The 14170-nt window shown below is 35.7% G+C and overlaps 1 protein-coding gene across 1 annotated transcript in view; it reads right to left on the bottom strand.

Annotated features, from left to right (window-relative positions):
* The window catches only part of DNAH8 (dynein axonemal heavy chain 8), a 307121-nt gene that overhangs the window by 199243 nt on the left and 93708 nt on the right, over positions 1 to 14170 (bottom strand). Inside the window, exons 29-32 of the mRNA XM_006926591.3 lie at positions 10280 to 10384; positions 6137 to 6250; positions 4741 to 4803; positions 573 to 673 (exon numbers count right to left, since the gene is read on the bottom strand). Of these exons, the coding sequence (XP_006926653.1) occupies positions 573 to 673; positions 4741 to 4803; positions 6137 to 6250; positions 10280 to 10384 (383 nt within the window). The remainder of the gene's footprint in view (positions 1 to 572; positions 674 to 4740; positions 4804 to 6136; positions 6251 to 10279; positions 10385 to 14170) is intronic.

Below are 14170 nucleotides of genomic sequence, written 5' to 3' on the forward strand. Positions count from 1 at the left end.
TTTTTTAGCCAAGATCCTAACTAACTACGACTGCTGTTTTAATTTTGCCCTGGAGGAAAGTTATATTTAAAATTCTATTAAAGGATACTTGTTTAAATCCTATATCTACTGTTTAAAACGAATTGTTACTGTTTAAAAATCAATTATGTTCCTTGGCCTTCAATCTATGTCTACCCAATGGGGAAGAAGACTTAGCATAAATGCAGCAAGAAGGGATTGACAGCTGAGGATGGCTATTCCTTTAAATAAACAAAAGTCATCCAAAACTGCAGTGCTTCTGCACAATCATTAACATTATTCAAAAATGGTGAAAAGAAAAAAAATAAAGCACAGGCTAAAAATAGGCCATGAATGCCCAGAATTTTTGCAATGTATTTTCTACTGTTCTAGAACATTTCTTTTGTGTATAGAGACTATGTATACAATGGGTCAGGAATAGCCAGGAATAGGGGGAAATTTTAGGAGTGTTGCAAAGGAGGCCCTTCTCCATATAATAAAGGATTTATGAAGACATGATTCTTTAAGTAGACAGTATTTAATTATTTCATGTAACATACAATTTCTAAACTTACCTGACTTTGTGTAAAACCTCATAGTCAGTCACAGGCAATCCAAAAAGTTGTTCACCCGATGAATATGTAACAAATTTCCTCCACAGATCATCAAAATTGGCCTATAAAGGGTTTTTGAATTGTCGTAAAATATAATTAATTCACTCCCCATTAAAGTAGAATTTATTATAATCGGAATACATTGAAGTTTATTTAATACTATGTATGAAGCAAGTATTTGTGAAGCAAATTTATACTGATATCAAGCTATTAGAGAAACAGTTAAGCACTTAGGAAAATTAAGTTTCAAGCATTCTAAAAGTATCTATTTTATATCAGATTATTTCCTTAATAAAATTAAGTGGTCCCCAGAAAACCTACAGTTTAAGTTCCCATAAATATGTCTGAATGTAATAAAACTGCATTTCAAAAATTCTATAATTCAGGCTTTATCCTTAATTTAAACTGGTCATCTCTACTACAGGGTTCAAATGAGTGAAGCGTTAGCATAATCTACCCAACCCTGTTTTCTCTATAAGCAATAAAGAGTCTATAAAATGAAGGATCCCATTTTAACACCATTTGAGTTCATTTTAACAGTTTAAATCAGCAAAGTTAATGCACATGTCTTTTGAATTGGAATTTGAATCTTCTATAGTTAGAATGCTAAGAATTAAAGCACAAAAGCCAATAGAAATAATCCGTCTGTAACAAGATATGTGGGCTCTATTTAAATGGTGTAACATATCAGTAAGAATCCTAAATTCTCAGCCCTAGAAAATATATGGCATCAAAATGCTCAGATAGTGACATAGATCTGACAGACATATTAGCATATTTTACAGGAGCCAAATCAAGAAGGTGTGAAGAAGACACTGGAGGAACTCCAATGAACTCTTCATTCCTAGAGGGCAAGGACCAAATTTTGCAATTTTTATACTTCTTAGTGGTTACTCAATATACTTACTGAACAAAGAGTTTACGGGACTGTGTGAACATTAGCAAAGGAGAAATGAAAACATCAAAGTTAGCATGCATTAAAATAATGACGTTTAAAATCTTGTTAATGGTGAAGACTATTAATGGATGCCAATCGCTCACCCCTTGTTCTATTTGGGTCCCAAATAATATAAATAGACCCACAGTGCCAGACAAACGAGGAACAAAATATCAGCTTTATCAACAGGCCAGCAAGTTGGGTCTGCAAATCTGACCCCAAGTCACATACCCAGCCAGATGCATAGTAAACAGCCTGCTTGGCTCACACCCCCAGGCATAAGTAGAACAGAAGATACAAGAAGGCAAGAGATGGACCCTGCATTACCTTTTCAACAAAGTGATCACTCCCTTGATAAAAGGGTGACACATTAAAGTCCCAGTTGCTGACCACTGAATTGGTAACTCTTGAGGGAAAGACAAGGAAGTGAGTCTACCTTCAAAATATACCCAGGTTCCAACTGCTTCTCATCTCCAACGCCACCACTCTAGTCCAAGTTATATCACCTCTCATGTGGATTATTGCAATAGCCTCCTACTTAGTCCCCCTGCTTCTACCCTTGACTACCAATAATCTGTTCTCAACACAGTAGTGAGGGTGATTCACTGAAAACACAAATAAGATCATGTTACTCTTCTCACTCAGAGTCAAAGCCAGTGCCCTTCCCGAGGCTGGCAAGGCTTCTACAGTCTGTCCCCTCCTTACCTTCTGGTCTTACTGCTATTACTCTCTCCCTGATCATTCTGCTCCAGCCATACTGACCCCCTTGTTGCTTCTCACATATGCTCTTACTCAAGGACTTTGCACTTGTTCTTCCCCTTGCCTGCAAAGCTGCTCCTCCAGATATCTGCCTGGCTCATTCCCATACTCCTCTAGGTCTCTACTCAAATATCACCTTCTCAAGGAGGCCTTCTCTGCAGAACCTATTTTAAATTTCACTTCCACTTCACAGACACACCGCCCAGCACTCTATGGTCCCTTCCTGCTATTTTTTGTCCTTGGCATTTATCACCATCCAACATTACTATCTCTTCTCATTGTATATCTTGTTTTTATTACTGAGGGGTTCCACTGGCAGCCACCAGGTGAGTAGGTCAGTTTTAGTCCTGGCTCCTCCAGAGAGGCAAGCCATTCACTGAGACTTCAGATCCAAACCTGAGGATTTCAGGTAACAAAAGACTTCAGAGCCTCCCCCAGGGTCCAGCAAAAGTTCTGGCAAGGGTGATGGGAGGAGCTGGTTTTAGTCCAAAAGTGACTGTCATAGTTCTGGAGAGAGAAGAATGCTCACAATAACTAGACTTTTTGTCTGAGGACATCACATTTAAGTGAAAGGCTCATGCCTGCTGCAACCCAGGAAAACCCTTGTCAACACATGCAACCTACTTAATAAAAATCCACAAGAGTTACTGGGCTAGACTTACCCTCCCTGGAATCAGGAGGCAGAGACACTGGGCTCTGTGACAGATTATTTTGTCTACTTAGTTTGCACTAGTTTATTCCACTAAGGACCAGCAGCAATTCCTGATTGTTCCAATGATCCTGGAACCAAACTGTTTTTATCCGAGTATAGATTTTTCTATTTTAAAATACTCAAATCAAGGGAAAGACTTGATTTGAAAGTTAGATACCATATGATAAATTCCAGTCGGTTATGGTGGGAAAAGCCTGAACTACTCCCACCACTCTCAGGAGAACCTGCAACTTGAGAGATCCCATCTAACTTGTTAAACCTTTTTGGCAAAAGGGTGCATAGAACCAGCCTAAACCATCCATGGAACTTACATATAAAGCAATGAGAACAAAATTACTAACTCCACTCCTCCATTTATTTGCTTGGGGTGAATAACCCAATTATCAAATGAGTATAAACAGAGAAAGAAATTAGAAATGGGTAAAGAAAAAAGTCAAGTCTAGAAGGGGACACAGAACAGAGATTGTTACTGTACTTTAAGAAGGAAAGACAGTTTTAAAAGTGTTAATTGAAAAGACTTGATAAACAGTAAAACGTTAAAAGTAGAGAAAAAGGTTGATCTAAGAAAAGACAAGGGACAAAGTAAAGGGCCCCCAAGGACAAGAAGCAGGACACATCTCTCTGAAATTCAAATCACAGATCCTAAGTTTCCTCTGTAAATTTGAAAACAAGATCGTCTGTTCAAAAAAAAATCCCAAATCTACTCCTTTTCTCATATTTGTTATTAAGTAAATACCTCTATTTTCATCTATTTGCCTAAGTTGTAAATCTTAATTTTTTGCTCCCAATCCAGGCTCCAAGCCTATCCAGCCAGTCTCTATTAAACCCATGATATCTATCCAGTTTTCTTTATTCCAAGTGCCACTTGCTTGGTCTCAATCTTTACAATTTCTTGTATTACTGAAACTCCCATCAGTCCAACCATCCTCGCTCCAAACCACCTTCACACTACTGCCAGATAAATCTTTTAAAAACATGATTGTTTTAAAGATCCAAACCTGACCATATCATTTCCTACTTAGAGCCCTCCAACCCTCAGGATAGACTATGAACTCCTTAGCATAGCCTCCCTACCAGGTTTTAGCAGCTTAGAGGTAAGAACCATTTCTTAATCACCTTTCTATTGACCAAGTCACATAGCGGGCATCTGATAAATATTTTTTAATGACTAAGAATGCAAGAAGGATAGGGGACATAAAGATAACATGAACATATCGTACAGCCACTGCAGGAAACAGGAGAAAGAACAGAAAAAAATCACGAAATTGCCTGATACTCCTGAAGAGCTAGCTTACATAGCAATTCATGAATCTGCAAAACGTTCATCCAAATGAGTGTGTGACTTTTCTCTAGATGTGCTCAGCAACCTGAGTGTAGGAAAAAATGGTGAATGGTTGGCCTGATCCAACGAGTATTGTAAGGTCTGAGGTAGGACAAAGGAGCAGAGAAGTTTCAAGTGATGGATACAGAAGAAAGAAAATTAGTGGATACAGAGGGAAGACAGGGAAATCATTTGTCAACATTTAAAATCTTATTTGATATATTTTATTATGCTATAAGTATTTCTCACTTTACATACAAATGAGTTGCTTAGAATTAGTTTTATTATCTAAAAATACAGAGAGATTCTATGGAAAAGAACATGGAGGGACACAGAAAAAGGAATCAATTACATTATTTAGCAGATTAGAATACAATTAAAATCTATAATGTAGTTTTACCTGAAATATCTGTAGCCTGTTGCTAGCTTCTTGAGGTGGTATATTTGGAACCATGGGCCCTTCCTATAATAAATAATATAATCTCCATTTTAATTCCTAATCATATGTATTTATTAATTTATTGGGTTTATCTATTATTTCCTTTTAAATAAATATTATTTTTAATTTAAATGGTCTAATTTTGTCCTATACATGAAGTTTTCACTTATTTTTTGTAACAGCTGTATTGAGATATAATTCACATATTATACAATCCGTCATTTAAAATGAACAATTCAAAAAAAGAAAAAAGAAAATGTACAATTCAATGGTTTTGTGTAATGGAGTTGTGTAACCATGACCACAATCATTTTAGAACATTTGCATCACTCCAACTTCCATTAATTTTTAAAGGACCTTGATATAGTTAATAAAAAGTGTGACAAAATTTCATCCTGTACGAAGTCTGTACCACCAGAGCTCTGTTTCATTTCATTTATGATTATAAATGATGATGCTGTGGTTGTGCATCAGAATAACTGCTATAATTATTTATTCTATCCTGAGAATAGCCTCCTTTCACTAATTCTTCAACCCAATATGGAAATAGAGACACGAATAGTGTGAAAATTTGAAAGAAGCAATAGGCAGTCTCTGGTGGCATGAGCCACAAAATAGTTGCCAAAAGGACCCCAGATAGTCTGTACAATCATGAATATTATGGATGGGCAAAATAATAGGCCAATTCTTGGTATAATAGAATGACTGGGCAATAATGTTGACTAATCCAACTAAAAGAGATAAGTTTAGTACATGTCAAAAAAAGTGTTATATAAGTAGCACTAAGGGCATAGATGTCTTATGAAGCTAGATCCCTTATGACCACTAAAAGAAAGAATATTCTAGGAGAATATATCCAACTTCTGAGTTTAACATCGAGGAGGCCGACCATTATCAGTCATTATACCAGGCTGAGTAGTTTATGGGGATAACCAAGTATGACTTTAATTATTTATCTTCAGTGAAACTTTTCTCTAAGAGCTCTCTAAGCACTGGTGAAAAAGAAATCAGTTGCATAATGCCATGGTATTACAGCATTTATAGTTTCTTAGAGCCTTTTAACAACTATATAACATTTTCAACTATGAGAATTCTGGCCTTGAGAAAGGGAAAAACCAGACCCTCTGCTCCTTATGTGATCTTCAGTTCTTGCTCCTTTTAATAGTTAAATCTTCTAACTCCATAAAACATGCTTGAAAGCGTAGCTATTCCCTATTTTGATAGCTGTGAATATGTAAATACAGCCTCTTACATACAATGTATGAATCACAGTATAGTTCTCAGGGTTCATTCCTTTCATTTAATATAAACATACCAGCGAACATTTTAACACACAGCGTGCAAATATTTAAATTACCGTCTCATATGCGTCTGCAAAATTCATTACATCCTCACGAAAAACTTCCACAGACTCTAGCAGACTACTTTTAAATTGTGGCTGCACTTGAACTAGTTCATCTTGTACAGAAACCTAGAATAAAAAAGAATACTCAATATGAGAGTGAAAATAATGTATTAAACGAAAACTACAATTCTATTCCAGCAAGTCTGTTATCCCACAGATGTTCTGTAGGAACAAAGATGTCTCCGCAATGTTGTTTGTTTAAAAAATAAATAAATAAAATAAACAACACAAATGTACCAACGGGAGATTCAAATCATTCTAGTTCATGACCCAGGAGGCAAAGCCATCTCCTCTAACTGCAGTTAGGAAAGCTTCCTGTCTGATCCATTTCAGGCCATCACTGTGGCCAGGGAAACGATTACTTCTACAGGCCCGGTCTGCGTCACCTGCTGTCTCTAGGGCCAGGCCAAGGTCTGCAGTTAGCAATCCCTAGTAGGTTCACATGATTGTAGTGGTTGAAGCTATTCCCTAAAAGAAAGTGATATTACTCTGGGTATAAAAAAATAATAGCAAATGCCCTCCACAATGGTCTTCAAAGCTTAAACCTTCAATCATAATACCTAGCACCTAATTCATGCTTACTATCTGCCAGGCTCTTTATGTATGTTAACCTATTTAATCTTCACAACAACTCTGTGTGGTAAATACGAATATTATACCCATTTTACAGGTGAGAAAACTAAGGCATAGAGAGGGTAAGTAATTTATTCAAGGTTCTAGGACGAGTACAAGGAAGGTCAAGATTCAAAACTTGGCAGTGGGGTTCTAAGGCCCCTGCTCTTAATTGCTCTCAACGATAGCATCTGTCTTGATTAGAACATATACTACTTTAAGCTTAATAGTGATTATAGTATTGAACTGTCTCTCTCTACTAGAGGATAGGTTAGTGGCTTCAACACTAAAAGTTGGAAAGAAAGAATAACTCACATGGTTTTTTTCCATTGAACAAGAGAAAGCTGGGCTTCACCAAATCTCAATGGAGGATTCCCCATTTCTTTCCTAAGAGTCAATCTCCTGACTAACCAGCAAGCATTTTTCAAAACAAGCAATTAGTCAACACTTAACATGAATATAAATAAACATGAATATTGAAAATATTTTATATACATTACCTCAAGTGAGCCTCATAACTGCATATAAAAAATTCCTAAAATATTTCTAAATGATCCCATGAAGAAATTTAGAAACAAAGGTATTAACTTGCATAAGATCACCCAACTGGCGGACAGCATAGATGGAGTCACAGTTATGACCTCAATTTCAAGCTCTGTGTCCCTGCTACTATGCCTTGCTTTAATCTCAGAGACAAATCTTTCCATAAACAAGAAATTATAAGCCACTGTTAATTAATATTCAACAAAAATTTTTCAATTGAATTAAAGAATCTGTGTTCTCCTTTGGAGTTCATTTTTCATGTTTAACTTGTGGTGTGTAAATATTTACCTGGTTCAAAAATGCTTAGAAAGTGGCGTAAGGAAATTTCACTTTGGATGATGAATGCACAATGCAATGTACATATGACATATTATTGAACTGTACACCTGAAACCTATTGATTTTATTAAACGATGTCACCCCAATAATTTTAATAAACACAAACACACACAAAATAACTTAAAAATGCTTAGAGAGAAATATATACCTATAAATTCATACATTAATAGAAAAAAGATCTCAAATCAGTAACTAATCATCCACCTTAACAAACGCAGCAAAAAAAGAACAAAATAAAGCCATAGAAGCAGAGGAAAAAATAATTTAAAAAATAGGGCACAAATAAATGATATAGAGAACAGACTAACAACAGAGAAAATCCAATAAACCTGAAGTTTCACCTTTGAAAAGATCAACAAAATTGAGGAACCTTTACCTAGGCTACCGAGAATAAAGGAGAAAGAGTTCAAATTACTAAAATTAAGAATGAAAGAGGGGATATCACTACCTACCTTACAGAAATAAAAAGGACTATAAGGACACAATCAACAGAGTAAACAGGCAACTACAGAATGAGAGAAAATAACTGCAAATCATGTATGTAATAAAATGTTAATATCCAGAATATATAAAGAACTCCTACAACTCAGCAACAAAGAAACAATCCAATTAAAAAATAGATAAATGACTTGAATAGACATTTCTCCAAAGAAGATACACAAGTAGTCAATAAGCATATGAAAAGATGCTCGACATCATGTATCATTAGGGAAATGCAAATCTAAACCACAATTAGATACCACCTCACCCATTAGGATGCCTATTATCAAGGAAACAGAAAACAAGTGTTGGCAAGGATGTGGAAAAATTGGAACTGTGTGCTCTGTTGGTGAGAATGTAAAATAGTTCAGCAGCAATGGAAAATAACCTGGCAGTCCTCAAAAAATTAAAAATAGAATTACTGTATGATCCAGAATTCTATTCCTGGTAGATATCGGGAAAAAAAATGAAAGCAGGGACTCAAAAAGATAGTCATATATCCATGTTCATAGCAATATTATTCATAATAGCCAAAAGGTGAAAGCAACCCAAGTGTTCACTGATAGATGAATGAATAAATAAAATGTGTTATATACTAATAATGGAATATTATTCAGACTTGACAAGGAAGGAAATTCTGACACAGGCTACAACATGGATGAACCTTGAAGACGTCATGCTAACTGAAATACACCAGTCACAAAAGGTCAAATATTGTATGATTCCACTAAGCTACACAGAGTAGTCGAATGCATAGAGAGAGCAAGTGGAATGATAGGGGCTGATGGAAGGGAGAAAGAGGAGTTGTTAGTTAATGGGTATAGAGTTACAATTTTACATAATGAAGAAGTTCTGGAGATTGATTGCACAACAATGAGAATATACTTACCACTACTGAACTACATACATTTAAAAATTGTTAAGATGATAAATTTTATGTTATGTGTATTTTACTACAATTAAAAAAAAAAAACAGTACAAAGCTACAGTAATCAAGACAATATGGTACTGGTAAAGGAACAGACATACAGATCAAGAGAAGAGAATTGAGAGTCCAGAAATAAACCCTTCCATTTATGGTCAGCTGATTTTCAACAAGGGTGCCAAGATAATTCATTGGTGAAAGGATAATCTTTTCAAGAAATGTCACTGAGACAACTGGATATTCACATGCTTTTTTTTGTTGGACCTAAAATTCAAAACATATACAAAACTTAACTCAAAATGTATCAGAGACCTAAATGTCAGGGCTAAAATTATAAAACTCCCTTAAGAAAACATAGTAGTAAATCTTCGTGGCCCTAGATTACACAATGGTTCCCTAGAAATGGTACCGAAAATGCAACGAAAGAAAAATTAGACAAATTGGACCTCGCCAAATAAAAACTTTTTTACTTCAGGAGACAGCATTGAGAAAGTGAAAAGACAACTCTCAGAGTGACAAAAAAAATATTTGCAAATCCTTTAATAAGGGACTTTTATCCAGAATATGTAAAGAACTCTTACTACAACTCAAAAATAGACAACCAAATTTTTAAAACAAGCAAAGGATTTAAATTCACGTTTCTCCAAAGAAGATATACAAATGGCCAATAAGTACATGAAAAAATTCTCAAAGTCATTAGTCCTGAAGAAAATAAAGTATTGGTATATTTGACGATACAGATAAACCTTGAAAACCTTCTGGTAGGTGAAAGAAGCCAGTCGCAAAAGACTACATGTTGTATGATTCTATCTATATAACGTGTTCAGAAAAGGCAAATACATAGAGACAGAAAGTAGATTACTGGTTGCCAGTGGCTGTGGTGAGGGGGAAAATAAGGAGTAATTGCTAATGGGTATGGTATTTCTTTGGAGGTGATGAAAATGTTTTAACAATAAATAGTGATAGTGTTTGTGCAACTCTATGAATACAGTGAAAATCACTGAATTGTATACATTGAAATGGTAAATTTTATGGTATGTGGATTATATCTCAAGAAAGCTATTAAAATAATATATATTAAGTTTTTAAAAAATATGAAATGTATTTTTCTGGAGACAGTGATTTAAGTAAGTCATTATAAGATAAGAATTAAATAAGAACTTATAAAGAAAAAATAAGAATTAAGTTTGTACTTACAGCTTTGCTCTGCAATTTGTTGAAAGAATATCTCAAGGTATCAACTGCTTCTGATTCCTCTTTGGTTACTTCAACTTCAAATCTGTTTAAAATAGCATAGGCTTCCTGTGGGGCGAAGGTGGAGTTCAGAAACATCACAAGGAAAGCAATTGCCAAATGATTTAGATACCTTCTAGAAACACATTCCTATGTCATAGAAGAAGAGAGCATATTCCAGAAGAGTTGTTTCCAAAATAAAACATGTATATGAAGCACTTCTAGGTTCTCACTGACATCAGCATTGATGCTATAGTCAAGCCCTGAAATCTGCATTTAATAAGTGTGTAGGTGATTCTGATGGAAATGTGGACAGATTATATTGAGAGACTATCCTAGAAAATATCCCTAGAATCATTTTCTACCTCTCTCTCTTCCTTCATCTTGTGTCAACACCTCGCAAAATATTTTCTCATGCTCTATTAAAATATGGGCTGGCTATATAAAGAATGGAATGAAATGAAGATGCAGGAGATACTCTGAAAAAAAGAAACTTGTATGATTAAAGCAATGGACTGGCAATTGGCTTTACCAAAAGAATTTATGCTAAAGAATTGAGCTTCTGCAGTCAGAAAACCAATGATATGATAATTTGTTAAATCTTGAGGAATGAGTCGGCATCCCAAATTCCCAAATACTAAGATTGTAAAAAGTTGTAAAGGTATAAAGTTCATTAGCTACCAAAGAGTATAAACTCTAAATGAGTTCAAGAAAGCAATGCTTAATTATGAGCACTGGGTGCCAAAAGGAGGCAGTGGAAGTGCCAATTCTCCAGGTATTACAGACAATAAATGATTTCATTGTCTATAGAGAATTTAAAAAGTAGTAATAAAATGGATTAAGAGTCTGATTTCTATTGTCACTATAAGCCAGAAATTTTAAAAATTAGTTGTAAAATACTTGTAGTAAACAAAATAATGGCCTCCCCAAAGTTGTCCACATCCTAATCTCCAGAATCTGTGAATATGTTATCTTACATGGCAAAAGGGACTTGGCAGGTATGATTTAGTTAAAGAACTTAATTATTGGTGTGTGACATCAGAAGCATGGCAGAGTGAGAGATGTCCCCAGATCTCTACTCTTTAAATAACAATAAGTTAAACATCTAAAACTCAACAAATAACACCCAACCTGCACACAAGCATGTCTGAGCCAGGGATCTGCACATAAGAGCTACCAGATGTCAGAATTGCAGGAGTCTGGTGGTAGATTGGGAGGTACAAAGAAGCTGCCTCTTACAGTAGGAGCTCCCTGCAGGAGGAGGAGGAGAGAGAAGTTGTGGCGGGTTCCCTGAACATCCCTGCCTGAGAGATCTGTGAGCTCCAAGCAGAGGCAAAGTCCATAGATCAGGGCATAAAGCAAAGCATGAATAGCAGAGAAGCAATAGCTGATTATTACTAGCTCCAGTTGCAAAACGCAAGGCTGAGCTACAACAACCCCATCCTCCAACCAGAGGCCTCCCCCCACCATATTCTCTAAGATAAAATACTGCGGAGCCCCACGGGTATTTGAGCTAATGCTACCAAAACTGTCGCTGACATTGACAGGGACTGAAACTGAGGGTAGCGAGCGTGATTAAATATCTACCAGAAAATTAAAAAGGCATTATTTAGGCTTTATATAAAGCAAGGATCCAAGATGCTTAGATGCCACCTACTGGAAACCAAAAGAAAAACACCTTCTTTGCAATAGGCTAAAGAGAGACCTTTATATAATACATCTTCTTTCTGGGAAAGAGAAAAAAAAATAATAATAATAACAATAATAATAATACACTTCCATTAATGCTCAGAAGCAGAAAAAGTCCATTAAACACCATGAACAACCAAGGTGACAAAGCTGCTCAGAAAGAAAGAGAAAAATCTCCAGAAAATAGGCTTAAAGACATAGAAATAGAAATATGCGACTTAAATGACAGAGAATTCAGGATGGTACTTCTGAAAAAACTCAATGAGATCTAAAATGATTCATATCAACAATTCCAAATGTTGAAAAAACAACTAGATCAGCAGAATGAGTTTTTTAGCAAGGAGACTGAAACCCTCAAAAAGAACCAAATAGAACTTCTAGAGATGAAGAACACACTGAAAGAGCTGAAAAATGAAATAGCAAGCTTGGGAAATAGAGTCGACCAAATGGAGGAAAGGATCAGTGACATCAAAGACAGAAATCTAGAAATAATTCAGAAGGAAGAAGGGAGAGACCGAAGAATGAAAACTAATGAAAGAGAAATATGAGAAGTAGCTGATACCATCAGGAGAGGAAACATAAGAATAATGAGTATTCCAAAAGAGAGGAAAAGGAGCAGGGATCAGAGAGCATTTTCAGGCAAATAGTTGACAAGAGTTTCTCAAATCTAAGGAATGAAATGGAGCTTGGAATTCAAGATGCCAATAAAACACTCAAATTATCTCAACCCAAAAAGGCCTTCTCCAAAACACATTGTAATAAAATTATCAAAAACCAATGACAAAAATAGAATTCTCAGGGCAGCCAGGGAAAAGAAGATGGTAACCTATAAAGGAAAATCCATTAGATTATCATCGGACTTCTCAGCACAAACTTTACAAGGAAGAAAGGAGTGGAATCAAATATTCAAACTATTAAATGAAATGAACTACCAGCTAAGAATGATGTATCCAGCAAAGCCCTCCTTTAGAACTGAAGGAGACATAAAGACCTTCCCAGACCTACAAAAATTGAGGGAATTCTCCATTATGAGGCCTGCATTATGGGAAATAATGAAAGGGATCAGCCCACCTAAAACAAAATGACAAAAAGATACATAACTATGAGTAAGGTGACTAGCAGACAGAAGCAGAGTAGTGCAACCCTTATTAAGAACAGGGCATTACGAGCTTAAATGATAAGAAGAAATTTGCTATTGTAAGACAGTAATGAATGTTCAGCATACATAGGGGCAGACTGAGACAATAACAGAAAGGGGAGGATCCAAAGATCCAAATTTGCAAAGGGGAATGGAGATAAGGCATAAGCAGAAGGAAATAGATTACTATATGTACATATAACTGTCCTTTACACATTCGTAATGGTAACCACACACCAAAGATTCAGAACTGAAGTATATAACATAAAACAAGACACTTTAGAACTGAAGAATACAAGATAAAACAAGAAGGACCAGAGAGAAAATCCACAAAACCCAACCAAAATAAAAAGAAGATAAAAATGCAAGGACAAAGAAGCAATGGAAACACTGAGCTACCAGAAAGCAAAAAATAACATGGCTATAGGAAAACCTCATATTTCAATAATCACCCTAAATGTAAGTGGACTGAACTCACCAACAAAAAGGCACAGAGTTGCAGATTGGATCAAAAAACAAAACCCAACCATATGCTGCTTCCAGGAGACACATCTCAGCTCCAAAGACAAATACAAACTCAAAGTGAAAGGGTGGAAAATTATATTCCAAGCAAATGGCATTTAGAGAAAAACAGGAGTAGCAGTACTAATATCAGACGAAATAGACTTCAAAATAAGAAAGAAAGATACTGAGGGACACTTCATAATGATAAAGAGAATCATATACCAAAAAGACCTAACAATTATTAACATCCATACTCCCAATCAGGGAGCCCTGAAATATACAACAGAACTAAAGGGAGAAACAGACCAAAACACTATCGTAGTAGGGGACTTAAATACCCCACTGTTGGATATGGACAGATCTCTCAAAAAGAATATAAAGAATGAATGAATGAATGAATGAATGAATGACTTGATTATCCTGGGTTAGCTGGGAGGGCCCAATGTAATCACAAAAGTCCATATAAGGGAAAGGGGGAGCAGGAGAGAGGGAGTCAGACAGAAGCAGGGGTAGGAGCGATACCA

This window comes from Pteropus alecto, unplaced genomic scaffold (assembly GCF_000325575.1).
Source record: "Pteropus alecto unplaced genomic scaffold, ASM32557v1 scaffold7, whole genome shotgun sequence".
NCBI lineage: Eukaryota > Metazoa > Chordata > Mammalia > Chiroptera > Pteropodidae > Pteropus > Pteropus alecto.